The sequence below is a fragment of the Neophocaena asiaeorientalis genome, unplaced genomic scaffold (genome assembly GCF_003031525.2).
Source record: "Neophocaena asiaeorientalis asiaeorientalis breed wild unplaced genomic scaffold, Neophocaena_asiaeorientalis_V1.1 scaffold400, whole genome shotgun sequence".
Lineage (NCBI taxonomy): Eukaryota > Metazoa > Chordata > Mammalia > Artiodactyla > Phocoenidae > Neophocaena > Neophocaena asiaeorientalis.
The window spans coordinates 1,724,664-1,750,755 of record NW_020175089.1 but is presented as its reverse complement, the minus strand read 5'-3'; the positions used below and the strand labels follow the sequence as shown (position 1 = coordinate 1,750,755).

Genomic DNA, 26,092 nt, shown 5'->3' with positions numbered 1-26,092 from the left:
TGGCTGCTGGCTGAACCACCGGCCCAGTGGCAGTGCCAGCCTCCACCCCCAGCAGGAGTTGGAACAGATCACAGGGTGGTGTTCAGGCACCAGTGAGGATCCCTGTGCCCAAGGAAACATGACATTAAATAGCAAAGAAAAGAGACCTTGACAGGTTAAGAGAAAAACTTTGAAAGAAAGGAAAAGGCCTTTTTCCTGCTTTTTTGAACAGGGGGCCCACATCTTCACTTGGCATGGCCCTCACAAAGCATGTAGCTGGCCTGGCACGTGACTGTGAGTGGAAAGAAGCAAATGAGTAAAGAAGAGGAACTAGGAGGTATAAGAGAATGAATGGGTATGCACAGGGAACAGAGAGGTAGTTCGGGCTCAGAGATTAAAATAGTTGAATTCCACTGTTACAAATTGACCCGGTATCTTCTTTTCAAAAAATGCTTTATTTCTCTCTGAATAAGAAGCAATCTATGTCATAAAATACTCAGATATATTCTGTTACTAAAGCTGTGAATGGAAATCTACATTCAAAGAAGTAGAATAGCCCAGGGTGTTAAAAAGTATCTAGAAAAACCACAAATTACCACCAACTTATCCTAATTCTCTCAAGTGCTATCTCCTTAGTGTTGTGAATTCAAATCTCCTGTTTCTCCAGGCACATCCAGCCTTCTGAACCTGCGCTTAGATTTTAAGAACACAGTTTTAGGGATATCCACACACAATGCAGATTAATAAACAGGGAGATCATTATCTTTTTACCTCTGCACTAGCTACGTCCAATTTCACCCAAGGATATCTTTTGTTTTGTAGCACGTGAGGCTGCCAGGGGATGACGTTGTCTAAATCCATTTTCAATGTTTTCTTTTTAACAGTTAATATATTTCCAGGATGCAAGTCCATTTCTTTCTAAAAGGTTCCTAGGACACTCATTGAAAAGTCAAAAGCAATGAACTTAAAATAGCAAGGGATTGCTATTTTGTTGGAGAAGAACGACACCCTTTGTATCGAAGTGGGGAATTACAGACTGTGGTCACCCTCTGCACAGTGTCTCTTTGTCAAGTAATACACGCCAAAAAAAAATAATACAGATGGGAAAATATTGTGCACTGTCAGATCTTGGAAACGGCCAAAAGATTTTTCCTCACCAATGTCTTGTCGATGACTTTCACATTCTGGCACCCTGAAAAAATAATGCATACATTTAATATGAAATGAATGCAATAATAATCAGGCAGGTAATCGTTTTCCCAAGGAATGTAAAACTTGACAAATGTAAGGTTTATGATTCAAGGTAAGCTTGCCAAATCTTATGTGGCATGAGACCATTTTTATTACCTAAACAGTCCTTAACACAAAATGACTGGCACATATTTTTATTAACACAAAGAGTATATTCTTTTCTGCCACATTTAATAGAGAGTCAGTGGCTGAAAGCTCTCTTTTAGGATATGTCTGTAGCAAATTAAAATGCAGAGTGAGGATTCAGAGAATGGCGTTCTTCTCACTGATGCTGTGTCCACACAGCCTCAGCTCAGGAGCGTGTAGACCACTGATCTCCAGAATTCTATCTGTGGGGACAATCTGAGTGAAACGAATCACAGAAAAGGAAGCCCTCATTACTTTCAAAAGTGGAGGAGGTGATAATTGACTCAAGGTGATTCTAGAGGTCCATTCTGAGTCAAATTCAGTCACTAGGAATAATGGTGATTATTTACTTGTTCGTTCCTTCAGCAAATACTTATATTTACGTGCTATGCACGGCTCTAGACACTGGGGATACTGCAGTAAAGATAACAAAGATCCCTTCCTCAGGGTTCTTACTTCCAGAGAGGAAACAGAAAATACATAATGCATGTAATTAAAAAATTAATTATGTGATAGATTACCTATAGAAGGTGTTAGGTGTTATGGAAAAATAATGAAAGAGTGACAGGGAAAAAAACTGGAAGTTGAGTGGGTGGAGGACAAATTGCCATTTTAAATATGGTGGTCTGGATGGGACATTGTGAGAAAGTAGGATGTAAATGAGACTTGAAGGACATGGGAGAGTTAGCCACGTAGATATCTGGGGAAAGAGCATCCAGGTAGGAGGCGCAGCCAAGGCCAAAGCCCTAAGGCTGAAATATGTCTGACATGGTCAAGGATAATCAAGGAAGCAAATGTGGCCTGGGTGGAATAAGCAAGAGTGAGAGTGGGAGGAGCTGAAGTCAGAGAGGTGACAGAGGTCAACCACATAAGACCTTGTAGACCATCGTAAAGACTTCAGCATTTACTCTGAATAAAATGAGAGCCATTGGAGGGTTCTGATCAGAAGAGTGATATGACCTGAGTTCATGTTTAAAAGGATAGCCCTGATGCTGTGATCAGAATAGACTGGGACAGGGATGGAAGCAACGATAGGCTGACCCGAAATTCCCTAGGAAAGAGAGACAACGATGGGAAGGATACACAGGAAGACCATCACAATATCCAAGATGAAGAAAGATCATGAAGGCTCCAGACAGGCTGGTGGCAGAGGAGGTGGTGAATAGGTCTCTTTTACAGAAAGCACCTCTGTGGATGTGAGGGTATGAGAGACAAAAGGAGTCAAGAGTGACTTAAGATTTTTGATCTGAGCAACTGAGATAATAGTATTAACATGAACTGAGACTGGAGAGTTGGAAGGTAGAGCAGGTTTAAAGGGTAAAGTTAGCAGTTTAGTTTTGGACAGGTAGACTTTGAGATGCCCCTTAGACATCCAGATGGAGTTGTTGACTAGCCAGTTAGATTTCTTATTCATGTGTTAAGAGAGGAGGAAGGGTTCAATGTAGTGTTCACCCTTAAGGTACTAATAAGACTCACCAAAATATCCCTGAGAAGACTGTCAAAGGCTAAGTGACCACTCCAGACAGCACACACTGTGGAGTTCCTCTGTCCAGAGAGCACTCTGCACTACAGCTGTGAGTATGCAGCCAACGTTAAATTGAATTACACTCCAAATGATTCCATCCTCTTCCCCTTCAAATTCACTTCTCTCCACCAAGGAGCCTGGCCTAAAGACACCCAGAAGAAAAGAAGTTGTAAATGAGAGTACCAAGCCTTACCACTCAGAGCCATGGCCAACCAGAATTCTTCCTTCAGTATCTCAAGGACATCATGAACGCCTTTCTCTCCCTAAGCAAATAGAAGACACAGATCTTTTGAGTAAGTCAGTCTGAATGGTTTCACAGATTTATTTCACAGTTGAGTCATCCTGTTTTATATATTTATTGCTTTGTCCTCTCATTACCTGCAGAGCCAAGCCCCAAATGATCGGTCTCCCCACAAACACAGCCTTGGCTCCCAGGGCCAGAGCTTTGAGAATGTCGGTCCCCTTCCGTACACCCCCATCCAGGAAGACTTCCACCTTCCCTTCCACAGCCTCCACAATTTCTGGCAGAACGTCAATCTGTGGAGACAAGAGGTCAGTAAAGTGATACTATGCATGCTGAATTGTTCTCCAATTCAACTTCCTCAGGCCACCAACCATCTGACAGGGCTTAGAGTGAAAGAGGCTAGGTTTAGAATCAACAGTAAAGCTATTCCCTCTTAAAATAAAAGAGGTGCAAATGCTAATAACAAAAAACCAACTAAATTTGGAACTGAGTGACTTATTTTTCTATCAAAATCCAAGGGTTTTATTCTATTCCTGATATTCAAATTCAAATATCATGATCCAAAAAATATATAAACACAATTTAAAAGAACGTAGTGATCTTAAAAGACACAGAGCTGTTTTTTCATTAAACACATAAATATAAATGAATTATCTTGCTCATATAAATTATTCTTAACATTATTTACTCATTGAAAAATGAGGTGTTAAAATTCATACTCAGGTTGTGGTAGAAGAAATGGTATATAAAAATGCAAACACCACCAGTCACAGAAAATCTTAGTCTCTGATTTTCCCATCCGAAATACGGGAATATGTACAATAATGTAGCAAATATATATAATAATATAGCAAACATCCAGCTGTACATTAGAGAATTCTCCCTGATAACATTTTTCTTGCCTTTAAGGAAAATGACCACATGAACCTTGAAGATCCTCATCTTGATTGGCAATTGATGATAGGCTCATATCAGCACTAGAGAATATAAGATCCTCATTGAGGTCGATCTGGTAGATTGCACTATTGTTCTTAATTCTTCACACCACTCTGAACCCACTTTTTCCAAGACCACTTGGCAGTGTTTTGTACTAAAAGAAACAGAGTGCACTTGCCACTACTCGACAGTGGCCTTAGCCTTGCAACCTACTTTGGCCAATGACACTTGAGCAGAGGTGGCAGAGTGCCGTTTCTGGGCATAGGCCTTAAGAGACCTCATGCATTTCAATTTTCTCCTGCACCTTGCATGGGAGGAGAATCCCCCAGGCAGTGCTTTCCCTTTAGTTAGACCCAGAGAAAATATTCAGCAAGCAGAGCTGCCCCATCCAAGCCCAGCTGGACCTGAAACTTGGAGCACAGCCATCTAACCAGTACCAAATCTAGATCGGCAGACCTCCAGTTGACACAAAGATTCATGGGAATAAAGACTCTGTTGATTTAAATCACTGAGTTTGTAATCTTTTGTTTTCTAGCTCATAAAGTTGGCTAATAGCCAACATTTTTAATAGCTAGTAACTGATACAATTGGCTACTTTGATGTGAATCTTTGCACTTGAGGGTGGAAACACTCCTCAAGGTGACCTGTAGATCAAAATCTGTAGAAATTATCCACTTTCATCCCCAAGTATTTAAATATAAAATTAAGTCCATACATTCAAGTGCAGTTTTTCTAGAAATAATTGTGCTGAAATCACTCAAAAGCTTTCCCACTTCTCCCCTAAAATTTTAGAGGCTCAACTTAAAGAGAGTTTTGTGTAAAATGTTGAAGACCAAACCTGACTACAGATTTGGAGGAAGTGAAGGCAACAGTTGGAACACGGCCCCTAAAACGTTTGGCAGGTAGTGTGATTTTCCCCTTTTCCTTTTGGCTTTTCTGCCTGGCCAAACATGCTTTGGATCCATTTACATACGTCCCTTTACCTATACATAGTCCTCTTTTTACAGTCAGGCAAGTTACATCAACATATAAATGCTACAGTTTCCAAGTGATGATGCAAGCTATAATTAAGCATATTTCCCCATTTGAAACCAAAACCAAAGAAAAATATTAGCTAGCTTGGGTTCAATACACATTTTCACAGTCACGCAAATCAAGTCTGTTTAGTATATTTCCAATGCCCAAACTAGCCTAAAAAATAAACTAATAAGGATACTTAAAATGTGAATCCTGGGTTATAACATGAAGTCCAGATTGGTGTTTCCTATGTCCTTGGACAAGGATGTTCTATCCATAGCTGAGCATTTCTATCCTCCCTTTCTTCTTTCTGGAGCTGCAGTTTTACTGTGTATATATTATGCAGAATTCTGATCAGAGCAGATTAAATAAGTAAATGTAGTAGAAAAATCCACTATTTTATGACTGCTCTGTTTCCCTTTTTTTCAGCTTGCTACACATCTAAGAGACGATTCATTTCAGCTTTTCTTTCCTTAAAGGTTCTTTAGACAACTAATTTCAGGCTTATCTCCAGCAGAGTTAATCTACAGGAAAATACGGTAAGATTCCAATGTACTACTACTCACTCATCCATCCACTCATTGATTTTTTTTGACATCTTTATTGGAGTATAATTGCTTTACAATGGTGTATTATTTTCTGCTTTATAATGAAGTGAATCAGCTATACATATACGTATAGCTCATTCATTGATTTATCAAACACTTTATTGATTACCTGGCAGATTCCAGGCATTATGCCAGGCAGTTTAAGGAATCCAAAATGAATCCCACAGGGATCTGACTCCCAAAGAGTCCCCCTCTTTCCTGTTCCTGCTCAAGGTACACATTTCCAGGTCCTCCCTGTCCCACAAAACTTCCACTCACAGGGGGCTTCCATCTTTCTACCTTCTTATAGCATCCAGTCCTATACTCTTGATTTCCAAACCAAAGCAGTTGAGCACAAACAAAAGCAGATAAAGCCAGAGGTGCTTTAGTTAACAGTGAAGGAGACAGATTCCAGGCCATTGCCCACAAGTCCTCCTCTGACTCTCTACCCATCACGCTTCACCAGGCAGCCCTGGCTGGGGGTGGGGGTGTAAGTTCTACTAAGCATGTTTAGAAAATCACTGGTCCATATAGGTCTGGCAATTGTTTGAAACTGTAAAAATGACTGCAACTATTTCCTTCCCTATCTCCATTTCCTTGCAACCTGACATTTCCACTCCTCCCATCATGAGGGAGAAATGGGGCCAGAATAGTCTATTTCCTCACCCCTTGAATCTAAACTAGCCTTGTGACTTGCTTTCACCAATAGAACAAGAGAGAAGTGACAGTGTGCCTGTTCTTAAGCCTAGAGCTCAAGAGGCTTTGCATATTTCCACTTGCTCTCTAGGAAACCAGGCCACCTAATGTGCTAGATGTGAGACAATGCAGAGTCATCCCTGCTGATGTCATCCTACACTAGTCTGCCCTAGTAGACCCAGCAATGGACCACATATGCATATGAGTGAGCCCAGCCAGGACCAGAAAAACCTCCCAGTGGATATCAGCTCAAATTGCCAACACACAAAGTCGTGACATGAATAAATGGCTGTTGGATTTTAGCCAGTAAATTTCAGAGTGGTTTGTTACACAGCAAAAGCTAACTGATATATCAAGTGTCCCTCAAAGGTAGAATTTCATGAATCCCTTTCAGAAGGAAAAATGAAAGATCTCATAGAATATGCCCAAGGACTCAACTTTAGAAACACTGATTTAACAACCCAAAGTTTATTTTCTGAAAAGGTTTTACAGTTGAGAATTTTCACTAGAAAAGAATGTCATATTTTTATGTTTAAGGTATTTTGGGTCCAGTTAGCATCAAAACAAAAATGAAAAAAGAATTCTCCTAGGGTTCAAAGACTCCAGAGAATCTGTCTTTAAACCCCAGTTTGAGATGTTCCAGTACTGTGGATTTTGGAAATTGATTTGCTTCTGCCATATCATTCTCTAATGACTCCAAGACAAGTCTTGGCCACATTATTACCTTCAGGGTAAGGATCTTAACATGAACTTATTTTTAAACTCTTTGCTGTAGCAGGGGTCTGGCAGTGGTTCTTGGTAGCGTTGCATTAAGATGGACTTAAGTCAAACTCCTGTTCTAGGACTCTTAGTGATAAGTATTTCTCCATACAAAGAAACTCTGTGATTTATAGAAATGTAGAAATCATATAATCCAGATGTTCTATTTTTGCAACCAACACAACGTTATGAAGAGGCTCAGGCTGAAAAGTTTGAGCAACCTGCTCACCCAGCTCTCACCCCTCAGAGGAGGCAAGACAAGGACTTGAACCCAAAACTCTGGGTTCATTTCAATGCTCTGCCAGTGAAATCATGTTGCCTCTTTGGCTCTGAATTATGATGTCACAGAATGTGCAGGAGAGCAAGTCCTTCTGTGTATCTACTGAAAAGTTCTACACCACAGCATCCTCCAAGCCTTTTGCCACACACCTCAAAACCACCACACTGAGAGAAAAACACCTTCACTATAAACTCAATACTGTTTCACATTCTTCTCATTGTCATGCACCTTAAATTTGCTCTAAAGTAGGAGGCAAAACTCAAGCAAGCATCTCCTCTCATGCACACATCATGCAAAGGGGAGGGTAATTGTTTTTCTTAAAATAGTCTCTGAGACCACAACTCAAAAAACTCTTTTAGATAAGTTTCCATATCCCCTCAGCCAGAAGGAAATAAATCACACCATTTAGATATTTTCCCTTAAAATCTAGTTAGATTTGATTTCAGTAGATTTAAATTTTATTTTTAGAAAACAAACTGAATTTGGCCTGCACACTAAGTCTACATCTTCACACAAAAGAGAGTCATAAATCAGCGGAAAAGCCTTGAACTGTGACCATCTTCTCCCTGCCCAAAGGAGCTCTTCACCCTCCACTGCAGGCAATGTTTAATATCACCTAAAAAGGTGGGTCTTTATAAGTAATGCTGAATTGGAAAGAGCTGACAACTTCCAATTTTATGATTTTAATTATTGACTGCATGCAAAGACTTGATTCATTCCTATCATTAGCCCATTAGTGCTTCACAAAAAAGTCTGAGTGCAAATGCGTATACCCGATAGCCCCCGTCATCATTCAATCTGCCCTAACCTACACAGCATCCATGGCTTTAGCTAAATCAGCCTGCTAGTTTAATGCAACAGTAATCCACTACTACTTTACTAAATTATTTGAATAAATTCAAATATTCATCCCAATTAAAGCCATTCCCTATTAACTATGACTAAATGGTTCTGACAAAAGGGGGAAATGCATATGATGATCCAGCTCAGAAATGATGACCTAGGAAGTCCATCCACATTATTTTGTAGATACATATTTATTTAAGTTTTGTTACATGATGCTAGCTTACTTTGCCTATGATAGATAATTGAGATTATAGAACACTAAAGTTTAAAGGCACCAAAGAAGTAATCTAATTGATTTTTAAACTTTAAAAGATGAAAAAGCTGAAATTCAGAGGGGTTATTGAGTCCTTCTGCCCCATAGCAGGTCAGGCCCTTCTCTCTTTCCTTGGCTCTCATAATTATGTGGGTCACCTCATTGATCTTCCTGCCCCCTGTAATGCCACAGTCCAATTTGTGATACTCGTTGCTGCTAACTCAGGGCTTTGTTATTGCATATTCAATGACATAATATTAAAGGACCACCTCCCAGACCTCTCCTAGCAGGTGTATTTCCCAGGACTCCCGACTCCCACCAGGTAGTGCAAACAAAATGGATTCCTTGGTATTCCCCAAACACATCTCACTCTTTCCCATTCCACTTTTAGACTCACACTCGTAAAAACAGGGGTCCACATGAGAACAGAGCAGAGGTGAAAGGCAACTGCAATCCCATTGACTCATCTAAAAGAATCTTGGTCATGTTCCCACAAGTGGACAGCCTGTAAGGGGACCCCACCCCACTCCACCTACAGCTCCTGGCCTCCATTCTAGATCACGGATCCATGAAATCCACCCCTAGATATGTGTCTGCCTCCATGACTTTTGATCCACTTCTGGGCCCACCAATCCTTGATCTTAAAATCAACCCCTGGTTGGACTCCTTGGCTCTTGGCCTTTTTGGAGCTAATTGCTCTCCTTTACAGTTTTAACTCCAACCCAAATCATTCCAGCCAGTTTAGTTTACTTTTATATCTGGATTCTGGACTCTTATTTGCCTAGCACAGTGTATACAGTGTATACAAAACATAGATTCACATTGGATCTCCTGGGTAGCTGTCAAAAATACCAGTGCCTCTGCCTCCCCTGGTCATGCAAGATTCTGATGGATGGATCTAGGGTGCAGCCTGGGAATTAGGATTCTTTACAGTTTCCCAGGTGATTCCAATATGCAGCCAAGGTAGTTCACAGCTCCAACAGAGTAGCTTGTTTGCAGCAGACATCTCCTCACCTGGACCACAGGATTTCTACCTCCTTTCCCCACCTGCCCTCACTCTGTAGTCCTTCAACTCCCACCTCCAGGAAACTCATGGCATAATATTTTCTTTCATACTCCAATTTATAATATACTTATTGGTATATTTATGAAAACAGGAATAATCCCTGCCTACTAATGGCTGGGTATTTAACACAGACTTTTATAAGTTTACAAATAAATAGACTGAATAGTGATCTAATTTAGGTAGTTACTTGCCACTAAACTTAAAATCTGAGCTCTTACCTATATTCATACATATTTTACCTTGAGTGTTCACACAAAAATATATACAGAAGGAAAGGCAGTCATAGAGATAGCCAAAAGTGGGATAGAAATGGGAATACCAGTTGAGGCATTTGCCAAAACTCACAGTGGCTGGCACCCCATCGAGCTGTCGACCCCCATGATTTGACACCAAGATCCCGTCCAAACCATGTTTAACTGCCTCCCTGGCATCATCACCTAGAAAGAGCAAGACAACCATTGTATGGAAAAGGCAACTTAATAAAGGCTTGAGTTCTGAGGCCAAAGCATCCCAGTCAAAGGGAGCCTGACCTCATACATACGTATCTTGCTTGGAAATTTTAACACAGAAATACACCCAAGGGTTAAATCTGGAATTATAGTGATGGCTTCTTTGGCCAAAAAAGGTTAACACTTAGAACAATTTAATGATAAAATAGAATTATCAATAGATAGAAAATTGACATGCAGTTAAAAATGTATTTATCCTGAAAAGTAAATACTCTTGCTAAGTAATTTTGTTGTTAACAAGATCATATTATTTAGCATTTAATATAAATATTCCTCTACAATTTAATAACATAAAAGAACATACAAGTAGCAAGCACTTTCAGTACAACAGGTGATGAACAAGTCTATTTCCAAAACATTCCTTAATATAAAGATATAACTTTAATAATTATTTTAAGTAATAGTGTTCTATAATTAAATGTATTTTCCCATTGAAATATACAAAAATGTAATATTAAAATTATATTCTATACCTCTAATCATGCTTCAAAATATATTGGTTTCTGAAAATATAATTTTAAATAATAGATTAACATTTTCTTAAATCAGTTTCCAACTTTTTTTATACTTTATATTTTAACTATTATTTTCAATATTCTCCCAATAAAAACCATTTTCTAACAGAATTACAAAAATAACACTGGTTCTCCAATTTAACACTCAAAGATAGTCCAAGGTTGTAGTGAAATCAGATTTTGGAAACTTAAGCAGATAGATACAGAACATTGTATATATTCATAAATTCAGCAATGGAGATCAAAGGCAAACCTGGCAAGAATAATAAAAAAAGATTGACAGGAGAATTTATAATTCTGGTTGTTTGAAAGTTTTATGCTAAATCACCATCTTCCAAACTGTGTTTCATGGCATACTGCTTTTTAAATGTTCCCATTTTTCAAAATAATGCTAGAAATATTTTTCTTCTAAAATTATAGGTACAGGGAAATGTTAAACCCATGTGGTATAGACTGAATATTTGTGTCCTTAAAAATTCACATGTTCTAGATTGGTCCAAGATAGCAGAGTAGAAGGATGTGCATTCACTCCCCCTTGCGAGAGGACCAGAGTCACAACTAACTGCTGAACAATCATTGACAAGAAGACACTGGAACTCACCAAAAAAATACTCCACATACAAGGACAAAGGAGAAGCCACAACAAGATGGTAGGAAGGGTGCAATCACAATAAAATCAAATCCCATAACTTCTGGGTGGTTGACTCACAAACATAAAAACAATTATACCATAGAAGTCCACCCACAGGAGTGAAGGTTCTGAGCCCCATGTCAGGCTTCCCAACCATGGGAGGAGGAATTCCCAGAGAAACAGGCTTTGAAGTTAACTGGGATTTGATGGTAGGACTTTGACAGGTCTGGGGGAAACAGAGACTCCACTTATGGAGGGCACACACAAAGTAGAGTGCACATCAGGTCACAGGGGGAAGGAACATTGACCCCATAGGAGACTGAATCAGACCTACCTGCTTGTGTTGGAGGGTCTTCTGTAGAGGCAGGGGGCGGCTGTGGCTCACCACAGGGACATGGACACTGGAAGCAGAAGTACTGGGAAGCACTCCTTGGTGTGAGCCCTCCCAGAGTCCACCATTAGCCCCACCAAAGGGTCTGTAGGCTCCAGTACTGGGTCATCTCAGACTGAACAACCAACAGGAGGGAACTCAGCCCCACCCATCAGCAGACCAGCAGATTAAAGTTGTATTGAGCTCTGCACACAAGAGCAATGCCCAGCTGAACCCACCACCAGTCCCTTCCATCAGGAAGCTGGCACAAGCCACTTAGATAGCCTCATCCACTAGAGATCAGACAGCAGAAGCAAGAAGAACTACAGTCCTGCAGCCTGTGGAACAAAAACCACATTCACAGAAAGATAGACAAAATGAAAAGGCAGAGGACTATGTACCACATGAGGGAACAAGATAAAACTCCAGAAAAACAACTAAATGAAGTGGAGATAGGCAACCTTCCAGAAAAGAATTGAGAATAATGATAATGAAGGTGATCCAAAACCTTGGAAAAAGAATGGAGGCAAAGATTCAGAAGATGCCAGAAATGCTTAACAAAGACCTAGAAGAATTAAAGAACAAAAAACAGAGATGAACAATACAATAACTGAAATAAAAAATACACTAGAAGGAATCAATAGCAGAATAACTGAAGTAGAAGAACGGATAAGTGGCCTGGAAGACAGAATCGTGGAATTCACTGCCATAGAACAGTATAAAGAAAAAAGAATGAAAAGAAATGAAGACAGCCTAAGAGACCTCTGGGACAGCATTAAACGAACCAACATTCACATTATAGGGGTCCCAGAAACAGAAGAGAGAGAGAAAGGACCCAAGAAAATATTTGAAGAGATTATAGTTGACAACTTCCATAACATGGGAAAGGAAATAGTCACCCAAGTCCAGGAGGAGTAGAGAGTCCCAGGCAGGGTAAACCCAAGGAGAAACACACTGAGACACAAAGTAATCAAATTGACAAAAATTAAAGACAAAGAAAAATTATTAAAAGCAACAAGTGAAAAATGACAAACAAAATACAAGGGAAGAGACTGAACAGGATGATGGCAGAAGAGTAAGACGCAGAGATCACCTTCCTCCCCACAGATACACAAGAACTACATCTACTTGTGGAACAACTCCTACAGAACACCTACTGAATGCTGGCAGAAGACCTCAGACCTCCCAAAAGGCAAGAAAGTCCCCACGTACCTGGGTAGGGCAAAAGAAAAAAGAATAAACAGAGACAAAAGGATAGGGATGGGACCTGCACCAGTGGGAGGAAGCCGTAAAGGAGGAGAGGTTTCCACACACTAGGAAGCACTTTTGTGGGCAGAGACTGCGGGTGGTGGAGGGGGAAAGTTTCGAAGCTGTGGAGGAGAGCACAGCAACAGGGCTGCAGAGCACAGCAACAGGGCTGCAGAGGGCAAAGCGGAGAGATTCCCACACAGAGGATCGGTGCTGACTGGCACTCACAATCCCGAGAGGCTTGTTGTCTCACCCGCTGGGGCAGGCGGGGCTGGGAGCTGAGGTTCTGGCTTCGGTCAGAGTGCAGGGAGAGGACTGGTGTTGGCAGCATGAACACAGCCTGCAGAGGATTAGTGCACCACGGGTAGCGGGGAGGGAGTCCGGGGAAAAGTCCTGACCTGCTGAAGAGGCAAGAGACTTTTTCTTCCCTCTTTGTTTCCTGGTGTGCGAGAAGAGGGGATTAAGAGTGCTGCTTAAAGGAGCTCCAGAGACGGGCGCGAGCCGCGGCTAACAGCCCCAGAGATGGGCATGAGACGCTAAGGCTGCTGCTGCGGCCACCAAGAAGCCAGTGTACGAGCACAGGTCAATATCCACACCCCGCTTCCAGGGAGCCTGTGCAGCCCACCACTGCCAGGGTCCTGGGATTCAGGGACAACTTCCACGGGAGAACACATGGCACCCCTCAGGCTGGTGCAATGTCCTGCCGGCCTCTGTCACCACAGGCTCGCCCTGTACTCCATACCACTCAATCCCCCTGGCATGAGTGAGCCAGAGCTCCCGAAGCAGCTGCTCCTCTAACCCCGTCCTCTCTGAGCAAAGAACAGAGACCCTCCAGCGACCTACATGCAGAGGCGGGGCCAAATCCAAAACTGAGCCCTGGGAACTGTGAGAACAAAGAAGAGAAAGAGAAATCTCTCCCAGCAGCCCCAGAAGCAGCGGATTAAATCTCCACAATCAACTTGATGTACCCTGCATCTGTGGAATACATGAATAGACAGTGAATCATCCCAAATTGAAGAGGTAGACTTTGAGAGCAAGATTTATTATTTTTTCCCCTTTTCGTCTTTTTGTGAGTGTGTATGTGTAGGCTTCTGTGTGAGATTTTGTATGTATAGCTTTGCTTCCACCATTTGTCTTAGGGTTCTATTTGTCCGTTTTTTTGTTTGTTTGTTTGTTTTGTTTTTTGGGGTTTTTAAAATTTTTTTCCTAAATAATTATTCTTTATTTTAATTATTTTATTTTATTTTATCTTACTTTATTTTATATTATTTTATCTCTTTCTTTCTGTCTTTCTTCCTTCCCATCTTCCTTCCTTCCTCCCTCCCTCCCTCCCTCCTTTCTTTCTTTCTTTCTTTCTTTCTTTATTTCTGCTTTTTCTTCCTTTTCTTCTGAGCCATGTGGATGAAAGTCTCTTGGTGCTGCAGCCAGGAGTCAGTGCTGTGCCTCTGAGGTGGGAGAGCCAACTTCAGGAACTGGTCCACAAGAGACCTCCCAGGTCCACATAATATCAAACGGTGAAAATCTCCCAGAGATCTCCATCTCAACATCAGCTCCCAGCTTCACTCCACGAAGAGCAAGCTACAATGCTGGACACCCTATGGCAAACAACTAGCAAGACAGGAACACAACCCCACCTATTAGCAGAGAGGCTGCCTAAAATCCTAATAAGCCCACAGACACCCCAAAACACACCACTGGATGTGGAACTGCCCACCAGAAAGACAAGATCTAGCCTCATCCACCAGAATACAGGCACTAGTTCTCCCCACCAGGAAGCCTACACAACCCACTAAGCCAACTTTAGCCACTGGGGACAGACACCAAAAACAACGGGAACTATGGATCTGTAGCCTGCAAAATGGAGACCCAAAACACAGTTAGATAAGCCAAATTAGAAGACAGAAAAACACACAGCAGATGAAGGAGCAAGATAAAAACCTACCAGCCCTAAGAAATGAAGATTTTCCTTAAAAAACTACAAATAGAACTACCATATGATCCAGCAATCCCACTACTGGGCATATACCCTGAGAAAACCATAATTCAAAAAGTGTCATGTTCCAAAATATTCAATGCAGCTCTATTTACAGTAGCCTGGAGATGGAAACAGCCTAAGTGTCCATCATCAGATGAATGGATAAAGAAGATGTGGCACATATATACAATGTAATATTACTCAGCCATAAAAAGAAACGAAATTGAGCTATTTGTAATGAGGTGGATGGACCTAGAGTCTTTCATACAGAGTGAAGTAAGTCAGAAAGAGAAAGTGAAATACCGTATGCTAACACATATATATGCAATTTAAGGAAAAAAATGCCATGAAGAACCTTGAGGTAAGACAGGAGTAAATACAAAGATCTACTAGAGAATGGATTTGAGGATATTGGGAGGGCGAAGGGTAAGCTGTGACAAAGCGAGAGAGTGGCATGGACACATATACGCTACCAAACATAATATAGATAGCTAGTTGTAAGGAGCCGGATAGCACAGGGAGATCAGCTCGGTGCTTTGTGATCACTTAGAGGGGTGGGATAGGTAGGATGGGAGGGAGGGAGACGCAAGAAGGAAGAGATATGGGAACATATGTATATGTATAACTGATTCACTTTGTTATAAAGCAGAAACTAACACACCATTGTAAAGCAATTATACTCCAATCAAGATGTAAAAATAAATAAATAAATAAATAAAAAAAAATACAAGGGAACTCCCATAAGGTTAACAGCTGATTTCTCCGTAGAAACTCTACAAGCCAGAAGGAAGTGGCATGATATATTTAAAGTGATGTAAGGGAAGAACCTACAACCCAGATTATTCTACCCAGCAAGGATCTCATTCCGGTTCAACAGAAAAATGAAAAGCTTTACAGACGAGCAAAAGCTAAAAGAATTCAGCACCACAAAACCAGCTCTACAACAAAGGCTAAAGGAACTTCTCTAAGTGGGAACCACAAGAGAAGAAAGGGACCTACAAAAACAATCCCAAAACAATTAAGAAAATGGTAATAGGGACATACATATTGATAATTACTTAAAAGTGAATGGATTAATGCTCCAACCAAAAGACACAGGCTTGCTGAATGGATACAAAATTAAGACACATATATATGCTGTCTACAAGAGACCCAGTTCAGACCTAGGGACACATACAGACTGAAGGTGAGAGGATGGAAAAAGATATTCCATGTAAATGGAAATCAAAAGAAAGCTGGAGTAGCAATACTCATATCATATAAAATAGACCTTAAAATAAAGAATGATACAAAACACAAGGAAGGGCACTCCATAATGATCAAGGGATCAATCCAAGAAGAACAGATAACGATTATAAATATATATGCACCCAACATAGGAGCACCACACTACATATGGTGACTGCTAACAAATAAAAGAGGAAATCAGCAATAACACAATAATAGTGGGGGACGTTAGCACCTCACTTACACCAATGGAGAGATATTCCAGACAGAAAATTAATAAGGAAACAGAGCTTTACATGACACAGTAGACCAGATAGATTTAATTGATATTTATAGGACATACCATCTGAAAATTGCAGAATACACTTTCTTCTCAAATGCACGTGGAACATTCTCCAGGATAGATCACATCTTGGTCACAAATCAAGGCTTGGTAAATTTAAGAAAATTGAAATCATATCAAGCATCTCTTCTGACAAAAGGTTATGAGATTAGAAATAAAGTACAGGTGAAAAAATGTAAAACACACAAACACATGGAGGTTAAACAATACATTACTAAATAACCAATGGATCACTAAAGAAATCAAAGAGGAAATAAAAAAGTACCTAGAGACAAATGACAATGAAAACAAGATGATTCAAACCTATGGGATGCAGCAAAAGCAGTTCCAAGAGGGAAGTTTATAGCAATACATTCCTACCTCAAGAAACAAGAAATATCTCAAATAAACAAACAAACTTTACAGCTAAAGGAACTGGAGAAAGAAGAACAAGCAAAACCCAAAGTTAGTACAAGGAAAGAAATCACAAAGATCAGAGCAGAAAAAAATGAAATAGAAACAAAGAAAATAATAGCAAAGATCAATATAACTAAAAGCTGGTTCTTTGAGAAGATAAACAAAATTGATAAACCTTTAACAAGAGTCAGCAAGAAAAAGAGGGAGAGGACTCAAATCAATAAATTAGAAAAAGAAGTTACAACTGACAAAGCATCCTAAGAGACTACTGCAAGCAACTCTATGCCAATAAAATGGACAACCTGGAAGAAATGGAAAAATTCTTAGAAAAATATAACCTTCCAAGATTGAACCATGAAGAAATAGAAAATATGAATCGATGAATCACAAGTAATGAAATTGAAACTGTGATTAAAATTCTTCCAACAAACAAAAGTCAAGGACCAGATGGCTTCACAGGTGAATTTTTTCAACATTTAGAGAAGAGCTAACACCCATCCTTCTCAAACTCTTCCAAAAAATTATGTGGGGAGGACCCCTTCCAAATTCATTCTACGAGGCCACCATCACCCTGACACAAAAACCAGACAAAGATAATACAAGAAAAGAAAATTACAGAGTAATATCACTGATGAATATAGATGCAAAAATCCTCAACAAGATAATAGCAAACAGAATCCAACAATACATTAAAACGATCATACATCATGATCAAGTGGAATTTATCACAGGGGTGCAAGGATTCTTCAATATATGCAAATAAAACAATGTGATACACCATATTAACAAATTGAAGAATAAAAACCATATGATCATCTCAATAGATGCAGAAAAGCTTCTGACAAAATTCAACACCAATTTATGATAAAAACTCTCCAGAAAGTGTGCATAGAAGGAACCTACCTCAACATAATAAAGGCCATATACGGCAAACCCACAGCAAACACCATTATCAATGGTGAAAAACTAAAAGCATTTCCTCTAAGATCAGAAGGAAGACAAGGTTGTCCATTCTCACCACCATTAATCAACATAGCTCTGGAAGTCCTAGTCACGGCAATGAGAAAAGAAAAAGAAATAAAAGTAATCCAAATCAGAAAAGAAAAAGTAAAACTGTCACTGTTTGCAGATGACATGATGCTATGCATAGATTATCCTAAAGATGCCACCAGAAAGCTACTAGAGCTAATCAATGAATTTGGTAAAGTTGCAGGATACAATATTAATGCACAGAAATCTCTTGCATTCCTATACACTAACAATAATAGATCAGAAAGAGAAATTAAGGAAACAATCCATTTCATCATTGCAGCAAAAATAATAAAATACCTAGGAAGAAACCTACATAAGGAGACAAAAGACCTGTATGCAGAAAACTGTAAGACACTGATGACAGAAATTAAAGATGACACAAAAAGATGGAGTGATATACCATGTTCTTGGATTTGAAGAATCAGTATTGTGAAAATACTATACTACTCAAAGCAATCTACAGATTCAATGAAATCCCTATCAAACTACAAATGGCATTTTTCACAGAACAAGAACAAAAAATTTCACAATTTTTATGGAAACCCAAAAGACCCCAAATAGGCAAAGATATCTTGAGAAAGGAAAACGGAGCTGGAGGAATCAGGCTCCCAGACTTCAGACTATACTACAAAGCTACAGTAATCAAGACAGTATGGTATTGTCACAAAAGCAGAACTATAGATCAGTAGAACAGAATATAAAGCCCAGTGGTAAACCCACACACGTATGGTCACCTTATCTTTGATAAAGGAGGCAAGAATATACAGTGGAGAAAAGACAGCCTCTTCAATAAGTGGTTCTGGGACAGCTGGACAGCTACATGTAAAAGAATGAAATTAGAACACTCCATAACACGGAACAGAAAAATAAACTCAAAATGCATTAGAGACCTAAATGTAAAACCAGACACTATAAAACTCTTAGAGGAAAACATAGGCAGAACACTGTATGACTTACATCACAGCAAGTTCCTTTTTGACCCACCTCCTAGGTTATAGAAGTAAAAACAAAAAGAACCCAAATAGGACCTAATGAAACTTAAAAGCTTTTGCACAGCAAAGGAAACCATAAACATGATGAAAAGACAAAACTCAGAATGGGAGAAAATATTTGCAAAAGAAGTGACTGACAAAGGATTAATCTCCAAAATATACAAACAGTTCATGCAGCTCAATATCAAAAAAACAAACAACATAATACAAAAATGGGCAGAAGACCTAAATAGACATTTCTCCAAAGAAGATATACAGTTTGCCAACAAGCACATGAAAGGATGCTCAACATCACTAATCATTAGAGAAATGCAAGTCAAAACTACAATGAGGTATCATCTCACACTGGTCAGAATGGCCATCATCAAAAAATCTACAAACAATAAATGCTGGAGAGGTGTGGAGAAAAGGAAACACTCTTGCACTGTTGATGGGAATGTAAATTGGTACATCCACTAAGGAGAACAGTATGGAGGTTCCTTAAAAAACTAAAAATAGAACTACCACACAACCCAGCATCCCACTACGGGGCATATACCCCGAGAAAACCATAAGTCAAAAAGAGTCATGTATCCCAGTGTTCACTGAAGCACTATTTACAATAGCTGGGACATGGAAGCAACCTCAGTGTCCATCGAAAGATGAATTGATAAAGAAGATATGGCACATATATACAATGCAATATTACTCGTCCATAAAAGGAAATGAAAATGAGTTATTTGTAGTGAGGTGGATGGACCTAGATTCTGTCATACTGAGTGAAGTAAGTCAGAAAGAGAAAAACAAATACCATATGCTAACACATATATATGGAATCTAAAAAAAAATTGTTCCTGATGTACCTAGGGGCAGGACAAGAATAAAGACTCAGATGTAGAGAATGGACTTGAGGACACGGGGAGGGGGAAGGGTAAGCTGGGACTAAGTGAGAGAGTGGCATGGACATATACACACTACCAAATTTAAAATAAATAGCTAGTGGGAAGCAGCTGCATAGCACAGGGACATCAGCTTGGTGCTTTGTGTCCCCTTAGAGAGGTGGGATACAGAGGGTGGGAGGGAGATGCAAGAGGGAGGAGATATGGGGATATATGTTTATGTATAGCTGATCAGTTTGTTATAAAGCAGAAACTAACACACCATTTTAAAGCAATGATACTCCAATAAAGATGTTAAAAAAAACAAAACAAACAACAAAACAAAACAAACAAAAAACAGATCGGGAGATATACCATGTTCTTGGATTGGAAGAATCAATATTGTGAAAATGACTATACTATCCAAAGTAATCTACAGATTCAGTGAAATCCCTTTCAAATTACCAATGACATTTTTTACAGAACTAGAACAAAAACTCTTAAAATTTGTATGGAGACACAAAAGACCCCGAATAGTCAAAACAATAGTCAAAGCAATATTTTCTGAGGGGAAAAAACAGAGGTGGAGGAATCAGACTCCCTGAGTCCAAACTAAATTTCAAAGCTACAGTCATCAAGACAATATGGTACTGGCACAAAAACTGAAAGATAGATCAGTGGAACAGGATGGAAAGCCCAGAGATAAACCCACACACCTATGGTCAACTAATCTATGACAGAGGAGGCAAGGATATACAATGGAGAAAAGACAGTCTTTTTAATAAGTGGTGCTGGGAAAACTGGACAGCTAAATGTAAAAGAATGAACTTAGGACATTCCCTAACACCATACACGAAAATAAACTCAAAATTGATTAAAGACCTAAATATAAGGCCAGATGTTATAAAACTCTTAGAGAAAAACATAGGAAAAACACTCTTTGACATAAATCACAGCAAGATATTTTTTGACCCACCTCCTAAAGTAATGGAAATAAAAACAGAGAAAAAATAAATGGAACCTAATGGTACCTAAAAGTTTTTGCACAGCAAAGGCAACTATAAACAAGACGAAAAGACAACCCTCAGATTGGGAGAAAATATTTGCAAACAAATTAATGGACAAAGATTAATCTCTAAAATATACAAGCATTTCATGCAGCTCAATATTAAAAAAACATAAACAACCCAATCCAAAAATGGGCAGAAGACCTAAATAAACATTTCTCCAAAGAAGATTTACAGATGGCCAAGAAGCACATTAAAAAGTGCTCAACATCACTAATTATTAGAGAAATGCAAATCAAAACTACAATGTGGTGTTACCTCACACCAGTTAGAATGGGCATCATCAGAAAATCTACAAACAACAAATGCTGGAGATGGTGTGGAGAAAAGGGAACCCTCTTGCACTGTTGGTGGGAATGTAAATTGATACAGCCATTATGGAGAACAGTATGGAGGTTCCTTAAAAAACTAAAAATAGAATTACCATATGACCCAACAATCCCACTACTGAGCATATACCTAGAGAAAACCATAATTCAAAAGGCCACATGCATCCCAATTCTCATTGCAGCACTATTTACAATAGCCAGGTCATGGAAGCAACCTAAATGCCCATTGACAGACAAGTAGATAAAGAAGATGTGGTACATATATACAATGGAATATTACTCAGCCATAAAAAGGAACGAAATTGGATCATTTGTAGAGACATGGATGGACCTAGAGACTGTCATACTGAGTGAAGTAAGTCAGAAAGAGAAAAACAAATATTGTATATTAACTCAAGGCATTCTGAAATGCCTTGTGATGCTAAATTTTTCACTTATATACAAAGAAGAAAGACTAGGGAGCTAATATAGTCTTCTGGAGCTGTTTTGCAAATCAATTTTATTCCTGCCAAGTCTTTGCCTGGAGAAGAAATTCTTGGAACTCCATGTGGGACAAGACAAGGAAAGTCAACTGAGGGGCTACTGGACTGTGAACTTCAGTGTCAGAATAAGGACAGTATCATGGCATGTTGTGAAGGTCATCCACCCATAGGTTGTCCCAGCACCCATTTAGTTCATTAAAGAGGAGCAAGCTACTATGCCAAGTTGCCTATTATTGCACTAGAGGGACAGGATTATTGGCTGGTACGTGAGCTTCACAAACAGAACTCCAATTAATCCCCTTGCTTTTCAGTTGCCACTTCCCCATCTCTGTCACACTAGACACCCAGAGCCCCCTGAGGCATCCCATTATATGACTTGCTCCTGCTGTCAGGGTTCCCATAAAGACTACCTGTAGAGGCAGTTTTATTTTCATGTTCCTCCTGTCAACATGACTTCTTACATTTTGTTTCTTTCATAAATTTCTTGAGGTTTCTCTGCTGTTTGTGCCTCTTATTTTCCTTTGCTTTGTTGTCATAAGTGTTATGTATTTTTGGACTTCTATACTTTAATTTCAGTGGGGTCTTAGTTTTGGTAAGAGTGTTTTGAACCAAAAGCCCAATATACCATCATTTAAAACATGTTTGGAAAATGGTTCTCTAAAGATACAGCCTTAATACAGTGCAGTCCAATAGAACTTTGCTGTGATGATAGAAATGTTCCAGATCTGTGTGGTTCCATAAAATAGCACATGTAGCCATAGAGTAATGGGAGTGTGGCAGTGTAAGTGAGAAACTGGAATTTTACCTTTATTTAATTTTAATTAACTTGAATGGCTACATTTGGCTAGTGGCTGCCATATTGGCTAGCTCAGCTTTAATGTTTGCATGAGTTTACTACTCTGATAAAGAGATGTAGCGTGGTATTTTTCTAAAAGTCTAGATATAACCATAAATAACCTTAATGGACAATGTAAAATGTATTTGGAATTGCCCTGGTTATCTAGTTGTGTATGTGATACCAAACATAAAATCAAAAGTTAAAAAATCAAAATATATGAACTATATATGAACCCCATGATTGAAGATGTACAAAATCCTCCTATGTATATGAAGATACCTGCCACCATGTAGCTATAACCTGTGTTTTGAGATATTGAATACTGTCAATAAACTGATCCTACACAGCATGAAAAAGAGATTACACTTTAGGCTTTGTAATAAGACCACTTATATTTGAATCCTGTATCTGCTACTTGCTTGCCACGTAAGTGGCAAGTTATTTAACTTTTTCTTGTTCATCAGTGTACTAAATTACAAAATGGGTATAAAGATGCACATAAGATTGGTTTGTGGATTAAAGGAGTTGAATGAATACTTCGAAAGTGCCTGACACATGTTGAGCACTCAGATGAATATGCAGTATTATTATTATTATTTTCATCTGATGGTGCAGGGAGTGTTAACTAAGAAGATGAGTAGGTAGAAGAAGATTCGTTTGCTGGATACTTTTGGCAAGTTAGTTTGAGTTTTGTTTATAACAATAAATTTTCATCCTAGCAAGGATTATGGTCATTATGAGCCTTTCATTTTGAAGTAAGTGCTACTTAAGTCATAGTTTGTTGTTTTCTATCATTTTAAGTGGTTTTCTGCGTCCTTCCAGGCAGTGCTGGGAATGTAGGGAGAAATGACAGAGTGATTTGCTCAGAAGATAGGATCATGAGTATCTAGAGAAAAAAGAAAGTAATCATTTAGGACCAGATACGAGCCCCTTTCACTACTTGCTTATGAAATCTTGTCCATAGTTTTACATTTTATTTTAACCCAGAGAGAAAAAATGTTTCCTTAATGAGAGAGTCAAAATGGTTTTAGCAAAATGTTGATGACTCTTTGATATTTTCATTAATCCCTAGAGTTTACTGGTATGCCATTCCACATTTGTTGATTTGCCAGTTAATACACTAATTGATCGACAAACACAATAGTCAATAGTGAACAGCACTATTTGCTATCTTATTAACACATTATTTCCATACTTAATCTAAAATACCAAAGTGAAATGTAAGTACTCAAGATTTACCCTCAAGCCCTTGGACTTTCTAACCCAGGACTCTGTGCTATCTCAACAGGAGTTTAGTAACTAAATCCTAGCTCCATGGCAGCAGCTTTGAACACAATCCAGGAACACTGAATATTCTTTGAAAATGTCTTTAAAAACTGTAAATAGGAAAATAATGAGTTAGAGAAGTTTCTGAGAGACCAAAAGCCACTACAGAAGTGAGACAGCCTAGTTTAAAATTTTTTTAATTAAAAAAACCCACAACTCTAAAAAGCATACGTCTGCTCAAATGCCATTTTTTAGCGTGATTTCTGGCAAAGACCTAATCCTGCTCCAAGTACATGTTTGGAGTCTGTGTTAGTTTTCCAAAGGCAGAGTTTAACCACAGCAAGAGATTACATCTTGCAGTCCAATTTGCATTCATTAGAATGCAATTCTTAAAATGGTGGTAAGGGGGGATGTTTCACTGAGATCTTCTCAGTTGCCCATGATTTCATGTTTCTACAAACATAATCTGTGTCTTTCTGGGAAAATGGAAATGAAAGAGGATAGATGACTCTCAGGCAGTCCATGTGACTTCTGGATGAAGATCTGTGAAATATTGACACCTGGATTTCCCACAACTGGCCTTGCCACACCTGTCTCCCCTCCACCCAGATTGAGCATGTGTACCACCTGATGTAGTTGTTGTCATAGTGATGATCCTTGTTTGTTAAATAAATGAAATGAATAGTTACAGAGAAACTAGACAATGTAAACTGTACATGTATAGATAAGTTATTTCCTTTCAAATGCCAAATGCCCTATATCTCCTTCTCTTGCTTTTGTGCTCTCTCTAATTACAGACATTCATGTAGTTTTCACTGAGGATTTTACTTAACAAACATTTGGACTGTGTACTGGGTGCAAAACATAATGAAAATATGACAAGCAAGTAAATAATACATATGTATAAGAAGAAAAAAGAGAGGTGATGGTGGTGGTGGTGGTCCTTGGTAAAAATGACCACAGAATGAAGTTCTAGAAGCCAAAGTATTTATTTTTTATTTATATATATATATTTTTTGCAGTACGCGGGCCTCTCACTGTTGTGGCCTCTCCCATTGCGGAGCACAGGCTCCAGATGTGCAGGCTCAGCGGCCATGGCTCACAGGCCCAGCCGCTCTGCGGCATGTGGGATCTTCCCGGACTGGGGCACGAACCCGTGTCCCCTGCATCGGCAGGCGGACTCCCAACCACTGCGCCACCAGGGAAGCCCCAAAGTATTTTTTTAACATAACACATGATAGTAAAGTCTAATTCAATAGATTTATGTCATATCCTAGAGGACAAAGTTGTAGAAAATTACATATACTGGGAATCCAAAATTGAAAAGTTGGTTAAAAAAATTAAATGACCTTGGTGTTTTTAAGCCAGCTTCTGTGATGAGAGTGAATTAAATACTTGAAACAGAACTAATTTTGTAAAATAACTACACTCTCTCAGATTCCTCACTGCCATTACTGTAGGTCAGCCACAATCATCTCTTGTCTGGGCGAGCAGTTTCCTAAATAGCCTCCTTGAGCACAGTTTTGCCGCCTCCATTAAGAAGGTCCATTACATAAAGCATGATTTTTCTAAGATGCTAATCTGATGAGGCGGCTTCCCTGATCAGTATTCTTAGTGGTCCTCAACAATCTTAAAGTCTACATTCTCTAATATGGCTTATATGTTTAAACATTGTTAACTTGTGACTGCTGTGTTTTGTCATGATTGAAGTCTGAAAAAGAGTCTTTTGACCTGATATCATGGCAAAACTCAAGGATCAGCTTCCATTTTATAATGAAACCTTCCCTAACTTACTTTTATAATTGTCTAAACCCTATTTTCACCCTCACCCTTATGCTGCATAGATTTCAATCTCAGCACCTGTTAACATCTTATTGCACCCAAATTCTTGCTTTTATGTCTGTCTCTCACAAGAATGGGGTGTCCTTTAGGCCAAGGACCTCAAATTATTTTATTTTAGCACACAGTAAGCATGATAAATGTTTATTAAATGAATGAGTGAGTGAATAATTGAACGGATGAATGAAGAATGGGGCAGATCTTCAGGTTAATACTTTAGTATCTACAGTTGTATATAGCTACAGGAAGTAGCACTAACAATCATGGACTACAATATGGATGCAAGCAAGGTCAGTGAAACTGTTGTTTAAAGGTATCTGTAATATCAGGGTATGCTCAATGAAGTATAATCCACAGAAATTTTGAACTAAGACAATGGTCAACAGGAAATAATGTGGCAATTTTGTTTTAAAATCACAGATTAAGACAGATCTGGATTTAAACATATCTCCACTACTTAAAAGCTTCATTAGGTCCATTCTTTTACTTGTATTAGCTTATTTTTGTGTACAGAATATTAAATAAAGTCGAGGACATGCCTAGAGTTTTATAAATAGGGGCTATGGGATTCATACATATTCAAGTAAAGCCTATGAAAAAGTTTAGATTCT

At 39.0% G+C, this 26,092-nt stretch overlaps 1 protein-coding gene across 2 annotated transcripts in view; it reads right to left on the bottom strand.

Annotated features, from left to right (window-relative positions):
- Positions 1-415: 415 nt before the first annotated feature.
- Positions 416-26,092, bottom strand: part of HAO1 (hydroxyacid oxidase 1) — a 60,161-nt gene continuing 34,484 nt past the window's right edge. The window contains exons 5-8 of one of the 2 annotated variants that reach the window (XM_024764255.1): positions 9,911-10,002; positions 3,260-3,418; positions 3,075-3,144; positions 416-1,171 (exon numbers count right to left, since the gene is read on the bottom strand). In XM_024764255.1, the coding sequence (XP_024620023.1) occupies positions 1,101-1,171; positions 3,075-3,144; positions 3,260-3,418; positions 9,911-10,002 (392 nt within the window). In that variant the 3' untranslated portion in view covers positions 416-1,100. Of the gene's footprint in view, positions 1,172-2,958; positions 3,145-3,259; positions 3,419-9,910; positions 10,003-26,092 lie in introns of those variants that run through there. The other variant, XM_024764254.1, reaches the window with a different exon arrangement.